Genomic DNA, 18,126 nt, shown 5'->3' with positions numbered 1-18,126 from the left:
CCACTTTTATATTAATAATTTTTATTTGAGAGATAATACAAATTTTGCTAATTAGTTTAATATCTCACTCAATAGCCAGTACTGTTTTTTTTACAAGGGTAGTGCAAGTAACACTACAGTGCAGAAAAACACCATACTGAACGGACCCTCTGTCATGAAAGACGTTCTCTGAATTTGATCAACAGTGATAATGTGAGAGCTTATAGAGAAAATAAATGTTTTCACTAGCTTGGAATTTTTAATGCATGCAAGTATTTTCAAAACCTAGCTAAGTTCTTGTGGTTAGTTGTGTTTAAAAAAATACTCTTTTCTGACTGTTTCAGTTTTGTTCTTATAAATTGGTTTCAGTAAATACGCTTTTGGTTTTGTTATGGCAGAGGATAAACCAGAATGCTTAAATAGACTGTAGGAGCATTTATATAGTATGGATATTATATCCTCTGTAACATAACTTTGTCTTATTGTCCTGGTTTCAGCTGGGACAGAGCTAACCGTCTTCCTAGTAGCTGGTACAGTGCTGTGTTTTGAGTTCAGCATGCGAAGAATGTTGATAACACGGATGTTTTCAGTTGTTGCTCAGTAGTGTTTAGACTAAAGTCAAGGATTTTTCAGCTTCTCATGCCCAGCCAGGGCACAAGAAGTTGGCACAGGACACAACCAGGGCACCTGACCCAAACTGGCCAACGGTGTATTCCATACCATGGCACGTCCCATCTAGTTTAGGAACTGGGAAGTGGGGGGGGGGGGGGGCAGGAAATCGCGACTCGGGGACTTGCGGGGTGTCGGTCGGCGGGTGGTGAGCTATTGCCCTGCGCATCATTTGTACATTCCAATCCTTTTATTACTACTGTTGTCATTTTATTAGTGGTATCATTATCATTATAGTTTCTTCTTTTCTGTTCTATTAAACCGTTCTTATCTCAACCCAGGAGTTTTACTTTTTTTCCCCGATTTCCTCCCCCATCCCACTGGATGGGGGAAGTGAGTGAGCGACTGTGTGGTGCTTAGTTGCTGGCTGGGGTTAAACCACGACACTTACACATACTGCTTACAAAAGAAAAAAAAATTCTTTGTCAGTTCTTTATTTCTTCGCATGAATGGTGCAATTTAATATTGGATGATAAGCCAATTAAATTTTTTTTCCTCCATGAACTTTGTAAAATATTATAGGAAAGTTCTGCTTCTAGAGCATAGGATTAGGAATCATGATGGTATAACGCAAAGAAATTAAATCATGACAACCTAAAGATTTTAAAGTATTGTAATTTTCACTTAATTTTAGCCTCAGTAGAGTTGTATTATTAGTCTCATAAATATTCAGTTTTATTATTATGGGATTTCTATTAAAAAGCCTTTATTTATGGTTTCTAAAAACTGTTTCTAGAAAAATGTTTGGGTCTTTCTTCGTTACCTTTGAATTTCTATTTTTATCCAAAGGGATTTTGTGGTTGAATCTTAATTCTTTCAAGAGATAAGTTACAAAATTTCCCTTAAAAGGTGCTTACCTTTGGGGTGTATAATTTTTGTAAATAAGTTTAGTTCACATTAATTTCTGTTTAATGTGATTGTGCTTGATAAGTGGTCTTCAAAAACTGTTTCACACAAAAAAGTTTGAGAATTGAGAAAAAAACCAACCAGGTACTCATATTGAAGGATATGGAGGATTTGTTCTAGTTTAGCTTATGTAGAGTCTGATTTTTCCCCCAGTCAACAGAGGTCAGTTAAATTAACTGAGAGGAAAAAGTTATGGGAATTCAGAGATGCAGAAACTAGAGAAGATGCTGTTCAGTCGCATTTCTACTTTGTTTAAAGGCAATGTCATAAAACAATAAAAATCTCTCTCTTTCTGAACTGCAGTATGTTTTCCCTAGAGTATAGAATTATAGATACTTTCTTAGTAATTTAAAAAGGAAATATTTCCTAAGTAGAATTGCAGTCATACAACCTCTGCATTGCTAAGTGAAGAGCCAGTTACTTCTGTCCACAAAATAGTTCTTGACTTCTAAGCAGTTAAGTACCAGTGGTGTTAGGCCAAAGGAGGAGGGCACATGGGGCAGCTTCTAGAAACAGTACTGCTGTTTTACAGATGATAAAGACTTAAATCAGGATTAAGTTCTGTCTAATTTTCTTGTGTTTCTCCCATTACTGGAATCATATAGCCCTATCTGCCTTGGTTCAAGGTGGCTGACTGTGTCCCAAGTCATTGTTTCTTAGGAAAGTCTCTGGAGCAAAGCCTCTTGGTCAGCCTGTTGGTCAAATGGACTCTGACTACAGAAACCTCTCTAGAAGGAGCCTACAGAAACTGCAGAGCTGTCAGGAGAGCAGTGTTCACCTTTCCAGAGTCTTATCTCAGCTGCCCTTCTGCCGCTGCCTTCCTTTTTCCTGTTGGGATCTGCTGCACCCCAGTTGCTCCGTCTCCCTTCTTTGCAGGCAAACCAGTTGCTCCAGATGTTCTCCTCTGTGATGTGGCTGGGAGTTAACTAGCCTTCTGAAGTCATCTTTTCTTTGTGTGAAATTTGATGACCTCATCACCCTTCTCAGATATGAGAGAGGACACCTTTTTGGTGTTTTTTTTTTTTGTGACATTTTTGATGGCAGGAATGTGAAACTTCAAAATATTTTCGGGTACTTTGAGTTCTGAGACCTGCTTATAGGTATTTCAATGGCCAATTTTACTCAACTTGTGTGGAATCTGTACGTGTGTATGTTTTAGTTGGAGTGCATTCAAAGTTCCTTGAATGTGTTGTCAGTTTTAGTCCCGAAGACTGGAGAAGGATGGCTGTGTCTGCCTGGTATTACTAAAAAATCTTCCAGTCTTAGTTTGTGTATCCGCAAAACCAGACATGGTATATGTTCATGGGCAGTAAGTGTTCCTCAGAAGCGAGGAAATATATATTGTTTATCAAGAGGTGTAACTCAAGCCCATAGAGTGTGTCACATCAGAAGTTGAAGTGGGATTGCTGTTAAGGTGGGTATTCCTATGTTATTCTGCATCTGATTAACACATGTAATGATGGTAGAGAAGATACAAGATAGTTGGGCTTCAGTGTATCTTAGTAACCTAAATAGATAGCTTTGTCCTTGCACAGTGAACTCAAAATCAGTGGTACTGTGTACATTTTCAGTGCTAGTTAGGTTAGTCCCAGCCAGGTTATATGTGTGCCTGTGCTGCCATCATACTTTGATCTGTGGTATAAAACTATGATAGTGTCATTTTTTTAATTGATATACCATATATCAGCCTGCCTTTTAGACACATTCTTACGAAGCAGATGGTGCTGATTACTTCCTATAGTCCCATGTCCTATATGTCATTGTATCCATCAAATTGAGCAAGTCCAAACAAAGCAGTCAAACAAGTGGCTCTTCTCTAAACTCAGAATGTAAGGAAATGGGAAGAGTGTGAAGCTGCAGTTGGTTGTGCCAAATGATTGTTCTTTTATTCTGGAAGGATTGCTGGGGGGGAGATCACAACCCCTGAAAAGATTACTCTGACATGATTGCAACTCTGCACAAAATATGAAAATATTTCCAAAAAGGCATTGTGACTACATTGAATGGTATGTATTCCTCCAGCATATGAGAGACATTAGCAAAGGAAGCTTTAAATCAACAATTGGTTTATCACTGTTCTAAAGTAAAGGTATTGTCTTTTTTCACTCAACAGCGTTTCCTTGATATGACGTTTGGAGCCGGAGGTCATACTACAGCTCTTCTAGAGAAAGCCAGCGACATTACAATATATGCACTAGACAGGGACCCCACAGCTTATAAAATAGCTCAGCAGCTTTCAGAAGCATACCCGTAAGTTGTCTTCTGTCTTAAATATGGTCGAGATAAGGTTGATACTGTGGTATTATATGCACAATTTAATATATTTTTATGGTTTTAATACATGGTTTTTAATGGCTTATTGTAGAATAGCATTATATGCTGTATGTACCCTGTTAAATAGGAGATCCAATTCAATTTATGAGTATTTGCATGCAAGTTCTTAGATTTTTTTGACTTAAACGTATATTCTATACTCTGTTAATTTTGAATATGCATCAAGTAGCCAATTTCATATTTAAAAAAGATTCACGTGCTCTGCTTGCCTTGAGATGATTCTGGTGGCAGAGTTGTACAAAAGCACACATTGTGGTAAATGTTTCACAAAAAAGGATGGAATAATACACTTTAAATAATTAGGTAATTTAAATATGGCTTATGAATATTTTAATTTAAAAAAATAATTGTAATTTGGTATTCAGTTTGCTAAATATTTTGCCACTGGCTTCAGAAACTACTAAATTTAATAAGCTACTGCTCTGTGTAAAGCTCATGCTCCAATTTTCTTTTTAAATAGAGTGCTGAATTTGCTAAATGAACAATTGCTAAATGCAAATTTTTAGGGGGTTTTTTTAGTTATACAAGGTTCTTGTTCCTTTATTCAAGAAACAGCCCAGTCAGAGCATGAGTACAAGTGTGGAATATGTGGAGTTGAACGTGAGCTTTTCAGAAAGTGCTACTGTTTAAATTTGACCAAGAAGAAAAATATGTAGACACAAAATAAAGTAATATGAAATAATTAATACTTAGGAAATTTAGGGAAAGTAGGAAGGAGAGGACACTTACTGTTAGATTGAAAACATTAGAGTATTTATTTCAAAAGAGCTTTTACATGAGGAAAAGCAAATCTTTCCAATATGAAGAAAACTGGAAGAGGTGGATAAACGCCTGCTTGTTCAGTCATGTTTCCCCACATAAAAAGGAATTCTAAGATGGCAGTACTATCCAAGCAATGCAGAAGGTATTCCTCACCTTTTCTGAAAGAAAAGGCTAAACTGTGCATTCTTCTATTCAAGTGCCATTGTCAGAGGCCCGGTGGGAAAAATGCAAGCATGTGACAAGAAAGCATGTGACAGTTCCTAGTCATCCTACTCTGTAATACCACTTAAATATATTTCTCTAAACTGTCAGTTCTTTGTGGGCTGAAGTGACATGCAGCGTATAATTAAAAATTTGTGGAATTCCTCTCAACTGTTATTTCTCCAGAGAATGCTCTTTTTGACAGAATAGTGTGGAGAATATTGGCAAGGAAAGTTCATTTTCTTTGAAACTAAGCTTGCAAACGCATTCTACCAGATGTCATGGGAGTTGTAGTCTTCTGGTTTTGTGTCATAGAAAAAAAATAAAAATATATGTAGACCAAATGAAAGCTAATCTTACACGTAATAAAAGTTTTCAGAAACGTTCACACCACATAAGACAGTGATGAGCAGCCCTCTGACTCAATATATGTTTATCCAAAAGTATCCTATGCAAACCTGGGTGTGAAGGAAGTTTATTTTCCAGATAGCTGAAGAGATCTTACAAGTGTTGGGTGTTGTTCTGCCAATGATTGACATTCTTAATTCTCTCCTTGCTTATGTTTGTGAAAAGATGAGCTTTAATCAATATAGTATTACAGTCAATGTAATTTACTATGGCTTTATAAACAAAGAAGGTCTCCTAGTTCCTATTTTTGTTAGTAAAATCATATAAACTTGGTTACTTGGACTCCAGACATGGTGTCATCTACCTTTACAGACGCAAGTTATCATTAGAGTGAAGTGGATTCTTAAATAACATAGTGTTAAGTTGTTAGTGAAAAGTCTTAATCACTGAAAGATGACTGCATGCCACTTGAATATATATTGTAAAATACAGAGTGGTATTCTTATTTGTTTTGGTGTTTTCCCTCATCTCATGTTTTTCCTATTGGAAAGATCTGGTGGGTCCTTTTTCAGAAGGTAAATATATCTTCTCTCATAATAGTTTATGTTGAAAATCAAGGTAAAAGAATGTTCATATAAGCTATGTGTGCTCATTATTAATCTTTCCCTGGGAAGTCAGTTGCACAAAGAGTTGCTAAATTAAAAAGGGGAAGGAAGAGGTATGTAATTTATAACTAACAGGTAAAGCTAGGGTTTGCTTACAAATCAGTTGTAAGCATAAAGGATTTACTTATGAGATATGGAGCTTTCATAAATGGAATTTTTTCTTTCAGTATTCATTAAAAGATAGTTGATGTAATATTATGGGGTTTTAGTGTCTATTTTCTGCACTGTATTAGAAATAAGTCTTTTATAATCATTTTATCAGTTTGATTCAAATCTGTGTTGGCATCAAAAGCTCAGATAATTCATCCAGTTGGCATCTTTATGTGGTCAGGTCTACTTTTGGGTAAAATAGTTCCCTGGTTCACCAGGGAGCCACAGAAATAGCTGTGCTGTCTTAAAAATGGCAATGGCAGCATGCAATTGCAAGCTGAGAGAAATGTAGGGCTGTCCCTTTTCTACAAAGCACAGCCGCAGATGTAAGAGACTGAAGAACAGCAGCGCAGAGGTATAAACTCCATTGTTGTTCCGTTCTAGGGGTTTTTTTTCATCCCTTCTGTTTAACATTGCTGGTTTTGGAGAGGTTGTCTGACTTGCTGAAGTGCTTCACTTCCTTTGGAGGTGATGGCACAAGGTGGGGAAAGGGCTGTTATGCAACCGTAACCAGTAAAATCTGATTACCGCTATGTCAGAAATTGTGAATGCAATGAACAAATTGAAAGTCATACGTCAACTGAACTTTGTTACCATTTTGTTTCTACTGAAAACAGAATATTGTACCTGTTTGATCGGGCATGTTAAAAAATTCCAGCATATCAACTCCATGATGGATCTTGAGTCTTGCAGTAGTACTTGCAGTAGTCCATCCTACCATAAAAAACTTCAATGCTAAATATTCAGTGTTAATTGCTATTGCTTATTCTGGATAGGTAACATTAATAATCTTAGTAAAATCATATAGTTCCTTACTGTTACTTACTGAGGCTTCATTTTTTCAGCGTTTTATATCTTAAGTCACTGAGTTACAAGATTATTAAAGCTCAAGCTGCAGAAATATGCCCAAAGATATGGTTGGAAGAGGAGAATAGGTATGGCTAAGTTAAGGGATTTTTCTATATTCAGAATTAATAAATGAAGTCCTCCTTGAACTTAGCTGAAGGACAGCTGAATGAGAACACAGTGGAAAAATACATCTTGATGTTTGTATTTTAAATGTCTCTACTTCTTGGTAGTGATTTTGTCAGAACTAAAATCTGAAGAGGGTAGAGTTCCAGCTGCAATTCTTGCATTCATTTAGCTTCTCTGTTTATTATTTTTATTTTTTAAAGTATGTAGTGCTGCTTTAATAAGTAGAAAATGGGTCAGGGCCTGTTAGATATTCAGTGTGTGGGTGGGAATCCTTTGACGTGCTTTCTGGGGAAGCCTCTAACTTGGGAATTGCTGCTGAGAATCCAGAACAAGATAAAATTCAGTCACTAGCAATATATATTACAAGTAAACCCTTTCACACCCACTGAAAGGGAGAGGTTAGAGAGGTGGCTTAAATCTGGCAATTAACCAATATCATTGCAAGCTTTTGAGTATGAGAAACCTATGCAAAGCCTACGCAGAGGAGACAACATGTTCTTTGTAATTCTCTGAGCAGAATAAGAAATTTTGCCCCCAAAGTAAGGATAAATAGTATAAAATTCCTCATACAATTTAACTACCATTTTCTTGTAGTTATAAAGTAATTTTGAAGAGTGATGGTGCTTGTGAGTTTTGCTTTCAGAGTTACGCTAAGTTTACAGAAAAAGTGGGATAGAGCCATCAGCTGTGCATTGTATGTTCTGGGGAAAATAGAATATTGGTTCAGTTCTAGGGAAAACAGAACTTCTTTTTTTGGTTGCAATAAGCTTATTTTAAGTGCTTGAGAATTGTAGCTGAGCATATTACATATTGATGCTTTTGTTGCTATAAGTTATTTATATAGGCTACTATTTAACTTTTGACTAGTGCATAAGAGGTACAGTTAACTGTGCAATCAAGGCATATTCATTATAATGGTGCCTTGGCTATATATAAGTAAGTTAATTATTTACCCATAGCGTTATTTCTAAAGAATTCTCCATGTACGTCAACATCTGCCTGCCTTTCAAATGCAAGCAACATAGATAAGTGAGTTGCCTTAAACGTAGGACGGAAAAACGGAATTGAGAATGCTAAAAAGACCTTTACGTGCCATTATTTTAAAATAGTGCTTTTCTGTCATTTATTTTGTTCCCCAAAAGGTTTATTTGGGTAACAAACCCAAATACGTTTCCGTATAAAAACATAAGGAACAAAAATTCTTTCTCTTGTTGCTCAAGTTCCAGCTGTGCAGATTTCAGAATGACTAGAAACCTTTGCTTGCTTTCATACATGCAGTCTGATCCTTCAATACATCAAGTTCCTGGTTCAAATTTGGGCCCAATTCAAAGTTACCCTGACTTACAAAACACATGCAACAGTCTACTCTTAACAATTGTTTTTCTTCCCATTTTACTTTTTACATTCTTTTATAACTAGGCCCTTTAGCACTTTCTTAAAACCTCGTCAACTTCAGAGGGGAAGGCTGTGGATGTTGTTTACCTGGACTTTAGTGAAGCCTTTGACACCGTTTCCCACAGCATTCTCCTGGAGAAACCGGCTGCTCGTGGCCTGGGCAGGTGGCCTCGTGGCTGGGTAAAAAACTGGCTGGATGGTCGAGCCCAGAGTGGTGGTGAACGGAGTTAAATCCAGTTGGCAGCCGGCCACAAGTGGTGTTCCCCAGGGCTCAGTACTGGGGCCAGTTCTGTTTGATATCTTTATCGATGGTCTGGACGAGGGGATCGAGTGCACCCTCAGTAAGTTTGCTGACGACACCAAGTTGGGCGGGAGGGCTGATCTGCTGGAGGGTAGGAAGGCTCTACAGAGGGATCTGGACAGGCTGGACTGGTGGGCTGAGGCCAACCGTGTGAGGTTCAACAAGGCCAAGGGCCTGAGCATCTCCTCCACCTTCTTCACTGACCTGGGGGTCTGCAGAGTTCTTTCTCTCACATATTCTCACTACTCTCTCCAGCTGCAATTGGGAACGTTTTTTTACCCCCTTCTTAAATACATTCTCCCAGAGGCACTACCACCGTCGCTGATGGGCTCGGCCTTGGCCAGCGGCGGGTCCGTCTTGGAGCCGGCTGGCATTGGCTCTGTCGGACATGGGGGAAACTTCTAGCAGGTTCTCACAGAAGCCACCCCTGTAGCCCCTCCCGCTGCCAAAACCTCGCCACACAAACCCAATGCAAGTTCTTATATAACTGATGGTGTTAACTAAACGTTACTGGATTGTTTTCTTAATTTACTTAACGTTCCTGTGGTAATACTCTGAATTGTTACTGCAGTCATACTCAGTTACCAATAATACATCTCTGCCAAGGAATTGTGAAAGACAAGTTCATTGGTTTTGTTTGGGATTTTGGACTGGGAAGCTGAAATGGAGTGACTAACATGCAGTGCTATGCTAAGACCATTTAATTAATATTTTGTTGGGTACTTCCTGGCTGAGTCAAGAGATAATGGGAACAAATCCTGATGCCTCTTCATCGAAACTATACTCTTAATTAGTCTTTTAGCAAAATAATTTATTTGTTCTGACTATAAATAGTTTGTAAAACTTCTAACAATTTATATCTGTATTTGTACACTAAAAACAGTTTCTATCCATGTACATATACACTGAGCAACTGAAGGTACCTGCATGCCCACACCACTGTCCCCAGAGTTACCATCATCTCTTTCTATGTATTTTAATCGGGAGACAACAGCAAAAAGATGGGAAAACCAATTTACAGTGTAAAAATGCATAGTAGAAACCAAATACTTTATACTATAAAAATATAGTTTAATATATTTACTTTGAAAAAATCTGTTAAATGTGTTTTTGTAGAGAGCAAGTGCAACGTGGAGTATATACGGACTTTTTATCACACTGCAGCATGGACAGCTAAGTGAAGAGGCAGGGTTGGTTAGTCCTCAGTCACAGTAGTCCATTCACATGTTGTTGACTGGCTCTGAAAAAAGTTCATTTGAGGAACTCCTGTAACTAAGATAGAAACAAAAATTATTTTTATAATTAGTAAGCTATTTTTACAATTGATCATAGAGATGAGTAATGGTTTAAAACAGGAAGGTGCTATGTAATTCCTAGTATCCAGGGAAAATTACTGTCCTCGAGAGTGTGCATAGTATGTTTTTGCTTAAGAAATTAATGTACAGATTGAAGTTAGTTGCTGAGCAGTGCAGTATTTTCTGTGCAGTATGTCAGTCGTCTTATCTCTTATCTTTCTCTTTTGTGTTTTGTTGCTGTTTGTAGGACATTTGAAAAACAGAAGTATTAATGAGATTATCACCCATGGAAAATAACATGGGGCACAATCTAGAGAATACCTTACGTCTATTCAATCTGTATGTCTATTCATGTAAGCAGAATGCATTTGTTTGTCTTAAACAGCACATTTCATGTGGAAATAGTCATAGATATACGAGCACCTCCTAAGCATCCTCAAAATGTAGCATAATTTAAGACCATGTAGGCACAGTACATCCTTTAGAAGTAAGTTTAGGAAGATGTAGCTAGGAGAAAGCCATGAAGATGGTAACATAAAAAGATGACAAATCTGAGTATACTGGGTCTTCAGGTGTCAACCTGAAGCTTAAGAGCATTGGATGAGTTGGATGCAACAGTTTGTCTAAATATCTTAAGATCTTCCCCCTGCAATTTCAGTACTGTCTGTGTGTTACTCAGTTGACAGTGTATTTATTCACAGTCCTATTTAGAAGTCCTATTTTACTTTTTTTTTTTTTGGCGGGGGGGGGGGGGGGGGGGGCGGGGCGGGGGGAGCCTAGGGGAAAGCAAGTTTGTGAGTTGTCTGAAGTAAGGGAAAATTGTTTCTAGAATAAGCAAGCTGTCCAGCAGGCTGTACTAAGCATACCTTTGATGCAGTGGTATTTAACTGTAGCTCTTTGGTCAGGTTCAGCTTCCAGCATGTTAGTTCTTTTCCTCAGAGGTAGATGTGAAAAAGCTCATACATCATACCTTTCAGAGTGCATACGGGTGTCAGTGTGGGTTGCCACTGCATTCATATATATGGGAAAGGCTGAACAGCATCCTAAACTGAGAATTTTTCTCAGTGCCAATACTGCCCATGTAGTTGGTCTTAAAAGTGGTATTTAGTTCCAACGGTGGGAGCTGTTAACTGTTGTATGCATGGGAAGCCAGTAAACAGCTCTTACTTACATTATAGTCAGTAAGGGCAGGAAAGATTGCACTTTATATTGACTGAAGCAGGTTAATATGTATGTTTGGAAGGCTGGAGCAGAGCTTTTTATGCTAAAGGTATAGGATGTTAAGGATTGATGAATGTGGTATCAACATCTCATACCTCTCCATCACAGAATTCTTTTAGCACTGTATCATACCAGAATTTTAATACTGAATGACAAGGAAAAGCTCTCTATCTGCTGAATTTAAACACTATAAATTTATCAAAATCACTTCAGAGTTCTAATTTTTTCTGCCTCACTTGCAACCAAATACTGTCCTGACCTGACTCTTAATTAACTTGCGAGATCTGTCTAGCTCATGCATTGAGGTGGGATGGCTACAGACTGTTTCCAATATTAGTAGCTGACTTTAAATTTCATATATTGGTTACATAAAAGAGAAGTCCTCATTTGCACTGTTTACATCTTAAAGGAGTATATCTTTTAAGAACATAGCTATGCCCAAACACTGCCTCTATGTTTGTAGTCTCAATGTTATATCTATGTTATAGTTTCAAGGCATGTGGTTATGGTGACATTCCCACTAATGTTTTTATTTAGCAATAGAAATATTTGGAGACGTATTAAATACTAATCATTCTATCAAGACTCATTCTATTTACAAGATTCTATTAATCTTTTTAATGCTACATATATTTTGGTTATTTTGGCAAAATTATCTGATAGCTGTATTAATTATTAAAATTATTTTCAATGTTGTGATTTCATACATAACATCTCATGTGCCAGTGCTAGATTTAATGTAATTTCCAGACAGGTGAATCAGGACAGCCCTTTTATATGTTACTGGTTTCAGAAAACAAATTGCTGCCATTTTGATCCATGTAGTTTTGAGGGGAGCTGCATTGTTGTATTATTTTAGTAGGAACATCTTAGAGATGTTGGCCAGTTTGAAGCTGTGAAGGAAGGTTTGCAAGCATTAGGTTTAAAACAATGAACTGTGTTGTTTCCAGGTTTTTTGTTACCATTATAGAGTCATTTTACATTTTGATACTAAGCAAAAATTAGAGTTTTGTGAATAATTGATGCTTATCGATTTGGATGGTAGTTTTGGTTTGGGCAATTTCTCCCACAATATCAAAATCATTCCTATTGGAAGGGATCTTAGGATGTCATCCAGTCCAGCTTCATGCTTCAGGCAGCTTCAACAGGAACAACTTTAGACTGTAGATTGTAACCTGATGGGAGTGGGTGGTCTTGAGTTTTTCTAAGGCACAAAAAGATTCTGAAATACATTCACTTTCTGATCTTATTGTGCTATAGTGCTGTAGCATTAAACAGTAAATTTGTGCAGCACCATTCTCTAGCAGGCAGTAGTGAGTATCCTAAGGTGGCCCCTGGAGTCATATCCCATGTGATAGTGTTTTATATTGGTTTATATTCTTTATCGAATTTAAATTAAAATTGAGACATGCATCCTTCAAACTTTCTGTTGAGTGGATCCTCGTTCCAAGTGTACAGGAAGTGATTCTGCTTCTGTGAGTTATTCCTGCTTCCCTTTATTCCTTTTCATACCCTCTGTTCGAGATATTGCTAGGTCAGGGCACTCAATATGATGTATCTGAATCATCTTAGACATCTTTAGACAGTGGAAGTATTAATTACAATTAAGATGCTTAATTACTTTCCATCCTGAGAAACTACAGCTTTTAGACCACAGATAGTGATCAAGAAATGAAGAAATGTTCTGCTGAATGTTGGTTTTCTTCCATTCACAGTTTTTTCATCAGTGTTTCTAGGAAAACAGTAAAATGCTAACTGTTCTTACAAAATGAGAGGATCTTTATTTCTGAAGTTGATAAAGAGGGATAAGAAGCTTCTGAAAGAATTTAAAACAAACAAAAAAACCCACTCTCGGTATTGGTTAAGGATGTGGAGCTGAACATGGGTGATTTTGTTCCTTTTCATACAAATATCCAGATCCTTAATTTATTTTAAGGACATTGTATATACCTGCTAGCTCAACTTTATAAGGAACGCAGTGCCAAGTGTTACTTTAACCAGTAGTTTCAGACATGTCCGGTATATTGTTGTTTGGGGGTTTTTAAATTCATTTATATCAGCGTGGCATAGAAGTACTCAGAAAATCTTTAAAGTTTAATGTTATAGCTCTTACACACAGAGGGTTTCTGAGGACATTTCTGTGAATCTTGATTTGGATTGTAGGGTTTTTTTCTAAAAGGAACAAATGTCTTTACTTTTTAAAGTCAATAATTATGATGCTGAAATAATCTTTGAACTTACATGATCCATAAAGGAGACATTGACACTTACTTTCAGCCAGTTTTCCATCTTCTTGGGTTTGGTGAGAAAGTTTCTTAAGGGTGTTTAGATGACTTAGATACTTTTATATTACTTCTGTAACCATTTCATTACTAAAATACATGTAAAACATTTTCTGTTTGTTGAGCTTAAATTCTAATTAAAAACATTTTAAAATGTATGTGTCAAACTATATTTAGAAATATCTTTTATAAACATTTAAAGCATTTTTTTTTTGGCTGAACAGTTGAGTTCTGGGTATGTTTTCATTACAGTAACAAACCATTTTGGTGTTTTTAAAAATAATCAGTGTTTTATAAAGGAAACTGATAGAGTACTCCTTTCAATATTTTTTTTTTTATGTCTTCATAACGGTAAAACTCAGGACTCTGCTTTTTTCAGTGAGAGGGAGGAAGGGAAGAGAAGAGAACATAGGTTCTAATCTGAAGTTTTTTGCACCTGGTAGCTAGTTGTCTACAGAGCTTTTTGTCCTGCTGAGAAGATGGTATCTTCATATTTCTCAGCAACAGTATTTTAGCTTGCTATTTGTCAAGAGCTGTATATCTAGCTTATTTTTGTTCACACTTACAATAGGAGGCATTGAGGCAGTCTACACAAAATGAGGACACAAACTGTATTGAAATACTCCTCGTATCAGATGACGAAGGCAAAAGTATATTTCATCAGTACATAGATTATAATTTTTGAGAGTAGAAGATGCCAGCATTTTCATATGAAGGCGGAGATGATATAAATGTGTGGACAAAAAGGTGCTTGTCACTTACTAAGAAAAGGTCAAGACTTGTTGGTATTTAAGCTAAACATGTTGTTTACTAAGTAACTAAACCAAGCAAACAAAAAAGCTGATAGCTTCTGATTCATAATTTTATTTCTTCAAATTTGATAAAAAGGAAAACAGGTAACTAAATGAAAATATTTGTCAACACATTTTTGTATCAGTATGGAGCTTCACACTTAACTAAGTATGAAATACACGAACATATAGAGAAGTTATCTGGAGTTCAGATTATTTTTCTGATTGAGTCATTGTACTTCAAATACTATTATTCTTATCTTAGATACATTAGGATTATGCATATAAGTGACATAGACCATAAAAATGAATTACTTTGAGTTTGACTACATAATTCTATTTTTTTCTTGTCAGAATAATAAACATCATTTGCATTTTAATTTGATTTTGGCCTTTGTGACTCAGCTGTGCCAAGTGTTGTGCGGAATATTCAAAGGACTGAAAGTAAAATCAGACAGTTAATTGCTGGCTTTTTATTTGGGTGCCTGAAAAATACAGCAACTTAGCTTGATCAAGCAGCAAAGATTTGGACAGAGATTTCAGAGAATTTCTGTGTAAAACCTTGGTGGAGAAAACATGCAACTTGGAATAGAAGTTACCTGTGGCCTTATCAGCAGTGAATGGTGCAAGTGTTTGAGACCAATATTGACTAGTAAGTGGTCTTAACTTTTGACACACAGTTTTATAAGAAATAATACAAATGTCATGTCCCAACAGCAGAAACAATCTGTAGTATTGGTATTGTTTACTATACAGTCTTAAAAATGATCATGAGAAGTTAGAGGCTGCTGAAACTTATATTTTTAAATCTGGGTCAGGAGGACAGAACCAAATTCTTCCTGCTAATGATATCCAGATTGGCCATTCATCTTCAAGGTGATCTGTGCTAGCTGCTAGGCTGGGAAGGGAAAAAAGAGGATAAGAAGCACTCCCTTACCCCAAGCCATTGTGTCTTTATCTCTGGGAAAGCACCATTTTATTCTTTTTTTTTTTTTTTTTTTTTTATTCCAATGATTACATGGGGACCTGAAAACCTGCACTTTTGCCCCTCAAAAGAAACTAGGAACCAACCCCTGTGAAACTGGGAGAGCAGCTGTTAAAAAACCCAACTTTTCTGTTACCACGGAAGGCTTAATCCACTTCTGCATTGCGTCTTCCCACCCTTTCCAAAGGCATGTGCTCTGCTGCATGTTATCATATTTTCCATCAGTTTAAGGTAGTAGTTCATCCTCTTTCATCTCATTCATGACTACTAGCTGCTCCTAATCAACAGAGCGATTTGCTGCAAAAGACAAGGCAAAAATCTCATTCAGTTCACTGAGCATCAGAATGAGTTGTGATTCCTTGCAATACAGTCTAGGTTAAGGTAGAGTGACGTGTGACTGTCCAAGTGTGGAGTGGAAGAGCGTGCTTACCTGAATTCAACCCTTCCCACAGTCTGCCTTTGTCAAGGTGAGCACTCGATGAGCCCAATATTAAGATACGACCTTCTGGCATTTAGTAATACTTAATCCAAGAACTAATAATATATGAAATTATGTTAGTACCTTTGCATCTTCTGAAAAAAAAATTCTGTGTCATAACAGACTTAAGTGTGCATTTTTTTACTTTTCCAACTAGCAGGACCAAAAATGTGTGCCCGTTTTAAATAATCAGTGCTGTCACTTTGTGAAACTTTATGCTGGAGCAAAGCTCGTTTCACTTGGAGGGAATTTAGGCAGCATCACGGATACTGGCTCCAAGAGTATAAAGGGTAGCTTCTTAGTTCAAGCTAACAAAATCTTGTGTACATAATATGAAATTTTCTTATACAGAGAAGGTGAATCTATTATATGTGTCAAAACCTGCAGTTAAGGAAAGCTTGAGTATGAAGGTTAATGATAGTGTGCTATTCTTTATTATGGTAATGAGGGGAATCCCACAAATAGGATTATTTTTACAGTATCCTTAAGATAGGATTTTTTCATTGTGGTTTATGACTTGTGTAGTATGAATTATCTTATTTCTGCATGTTTGGAAAGTACACTGTGCCATGCAAAAAAATTAGATTTCTGCAGATAAAACACATAATGAAAATATTTTTCTCTTTTGCCTTCAAAACAACCTTTTAATCAACGTTCAAATAGATTAAGAATAGTATTAACTAAAATGGCTGGTAATAATGAGGAATTATATGACCAATCATGAAACTGTTGACCAGTCTTTGACCTGTTTTTAATATTTGCTTTATAGTACAAAGTAGATGGGATTTCTCATATCATTCTTGTGATAGAGAATTTCCATATTGCTGTCCCTTGGTATTTGGCATACTGCAGGTTTGTGGGCAATTCAGCAGATTAAGGAGCAGGTGTGGAAGATGCTGGTGGTGTTGGTCTTGTCTGTTCCTTTGTTTTGCATAGTCTCATACCTGATGGACAGGGCATCAAAGCCATGTCTGAAGGAAACCTTGAATTCTGTTTCTTTAGATATTTTGCGGATAACAAATGGACTGAAAAAGAAGCTGCTGTAGGCTTTTGTTATTAATTGGATGTCCTTTTTCATAGTAGTTTGCTTGAGACACTAGTTTATTATAAATTCAGATATATTGCAGCAAGAAATATGAATAAAACAAAATTCTACAGAGTTTTTAAAACTTTTAAAAATTCTATACTTTTTCTGTGCAATGATTTCATGGCTCGAAGACCTTTATCTTACTAAGGCTAGAAACAAGAACTGAATCTCATTGTACAATCGGGAATTTCTTGTTTTCAAAGGGATGTGTTTCCATTTTTAATTCTCCTAGTTGATAAGATATTGAATATTGAGAAATAGAAGTGTGCAGAACTAAAAATATCTTGTCCTCTTCTCTCTCTACCCATAACTGCAGAAAGAAAAGTCAATAATTGGGTGCCAATCTGGAAGCTTCCAATGAGTCAGTGTTGTAAGTTTATTAGAAATAGATTAACATGTAATAAAATTATGGTACACAAAAAAGTGTGTTTATCCCTTAATTCTTCAGCCACATATGTAGTGTACACACTTTAATTACTGAACCTTACTTAAGTTTTCAGTTCAAAATTGCATTCCTCTGGCAGGTCTGACAGGGCTTTCTCTCTGGAAGGAAGCTCTTCCCTCCTGTTAGACTTCCAGGTGCAAGTCTGACATCGATCCATTGTACCAACAGCCTTTCGAATCCAGCTTTTTGTCCATACATTCAGTTTCTGCCTTTCCTGTTGGCTACCAACGTAATAGAGGGGAAAAAATCAAAAGCTGTATTAGAATCAAATTCAATCTACTGTTTACCTGTTATCCACAGAGACAGTTACTTTGTCTTAGGAAGCAATTGGGTTGGTCAGGAGTGGTTTGCCTTCAATAAATCTGTGTTGGCTGTTTCACCTTGCTCTTCATGTGCTGGGGAATAGTTTCCATGAGGATTTACTGTGTAATTTCCACAGTGATGAAGGTGAGACCTGCCAGCCTGTAGGTCTCTGCGCAATCCTTCCTGATGTTTTTTTGAAGCTATCATGGCACTGACCTTTTCCAGTTATCAGAGACGTGATAACCACAATGTCTTAAAGCTGACAGAGTGGCTTCATGATAACATCAGCCAGATGTCTCAACACTTTTGGATGTGTCTGCTCTGATCCCTTAGCCACGTACATGCCCAGCTGCTGTATGTGCTCGTCTTGCTTGGTGGTCCTGTACAGTGGTGTTAGCACATTTCCCTCCTAGTCTTTGATAGTGGGCACTTGGAGCAGATTTTGACAGTAAATACTTAGGCAAAGGCTTTTACTGCCTCAGCCTTTTCAGTGAAATTTATTACTAGGTCACCTGTGCCATTTTCCAGTCTTCTGTGTCTTCATGGCATCTCCC

General features: G+C 36.9%; 1 protein-coding gene across 2 annotated transcripts in view; it reads left to right on the top strand.

Annotated features, from left to right (window-relative positions):
• The window catches only part of METTL15 (methyltransferase like 15), a 101,240-nt gene that overhangs the window by 37,369 nt on the left and 45,745 nt on the right, over nucleotides 1–18,126 (top strand). For both annotated transcript variants that reach the window (XM_049821404.1, XM_049821403.1), the window contains exon 3: nucleotides 3,668–3,804. In XM_049821404.1, coding sequence (XP_049677361.1) covers nucleotides 3,668–3,804 — 137 coding nt within the window. The remainder of the gene's footprint in view (nucleotides 1–3,667; nucleotides 3,805–18,126) is intronic.

This window comes from Accipiter gentilis, chromosome 17 (genome assembly GCF_929443795.1).
Source record: "Accipiter gentilis chromosome 17, bAccGen1.1, whole genome shotgun sequence".
Taxonomy (NCBI): domain Eukaryota; kingdom Metazoa; phylum Chordata; class Aves; order Accipitriformes; family Accipitridae; genus Astur; species Astur gentilis.
Note: the sequence above shows the minus strand (reverse complement) of the source record. Positions and strands in the feature narration are given on the sequence as shown.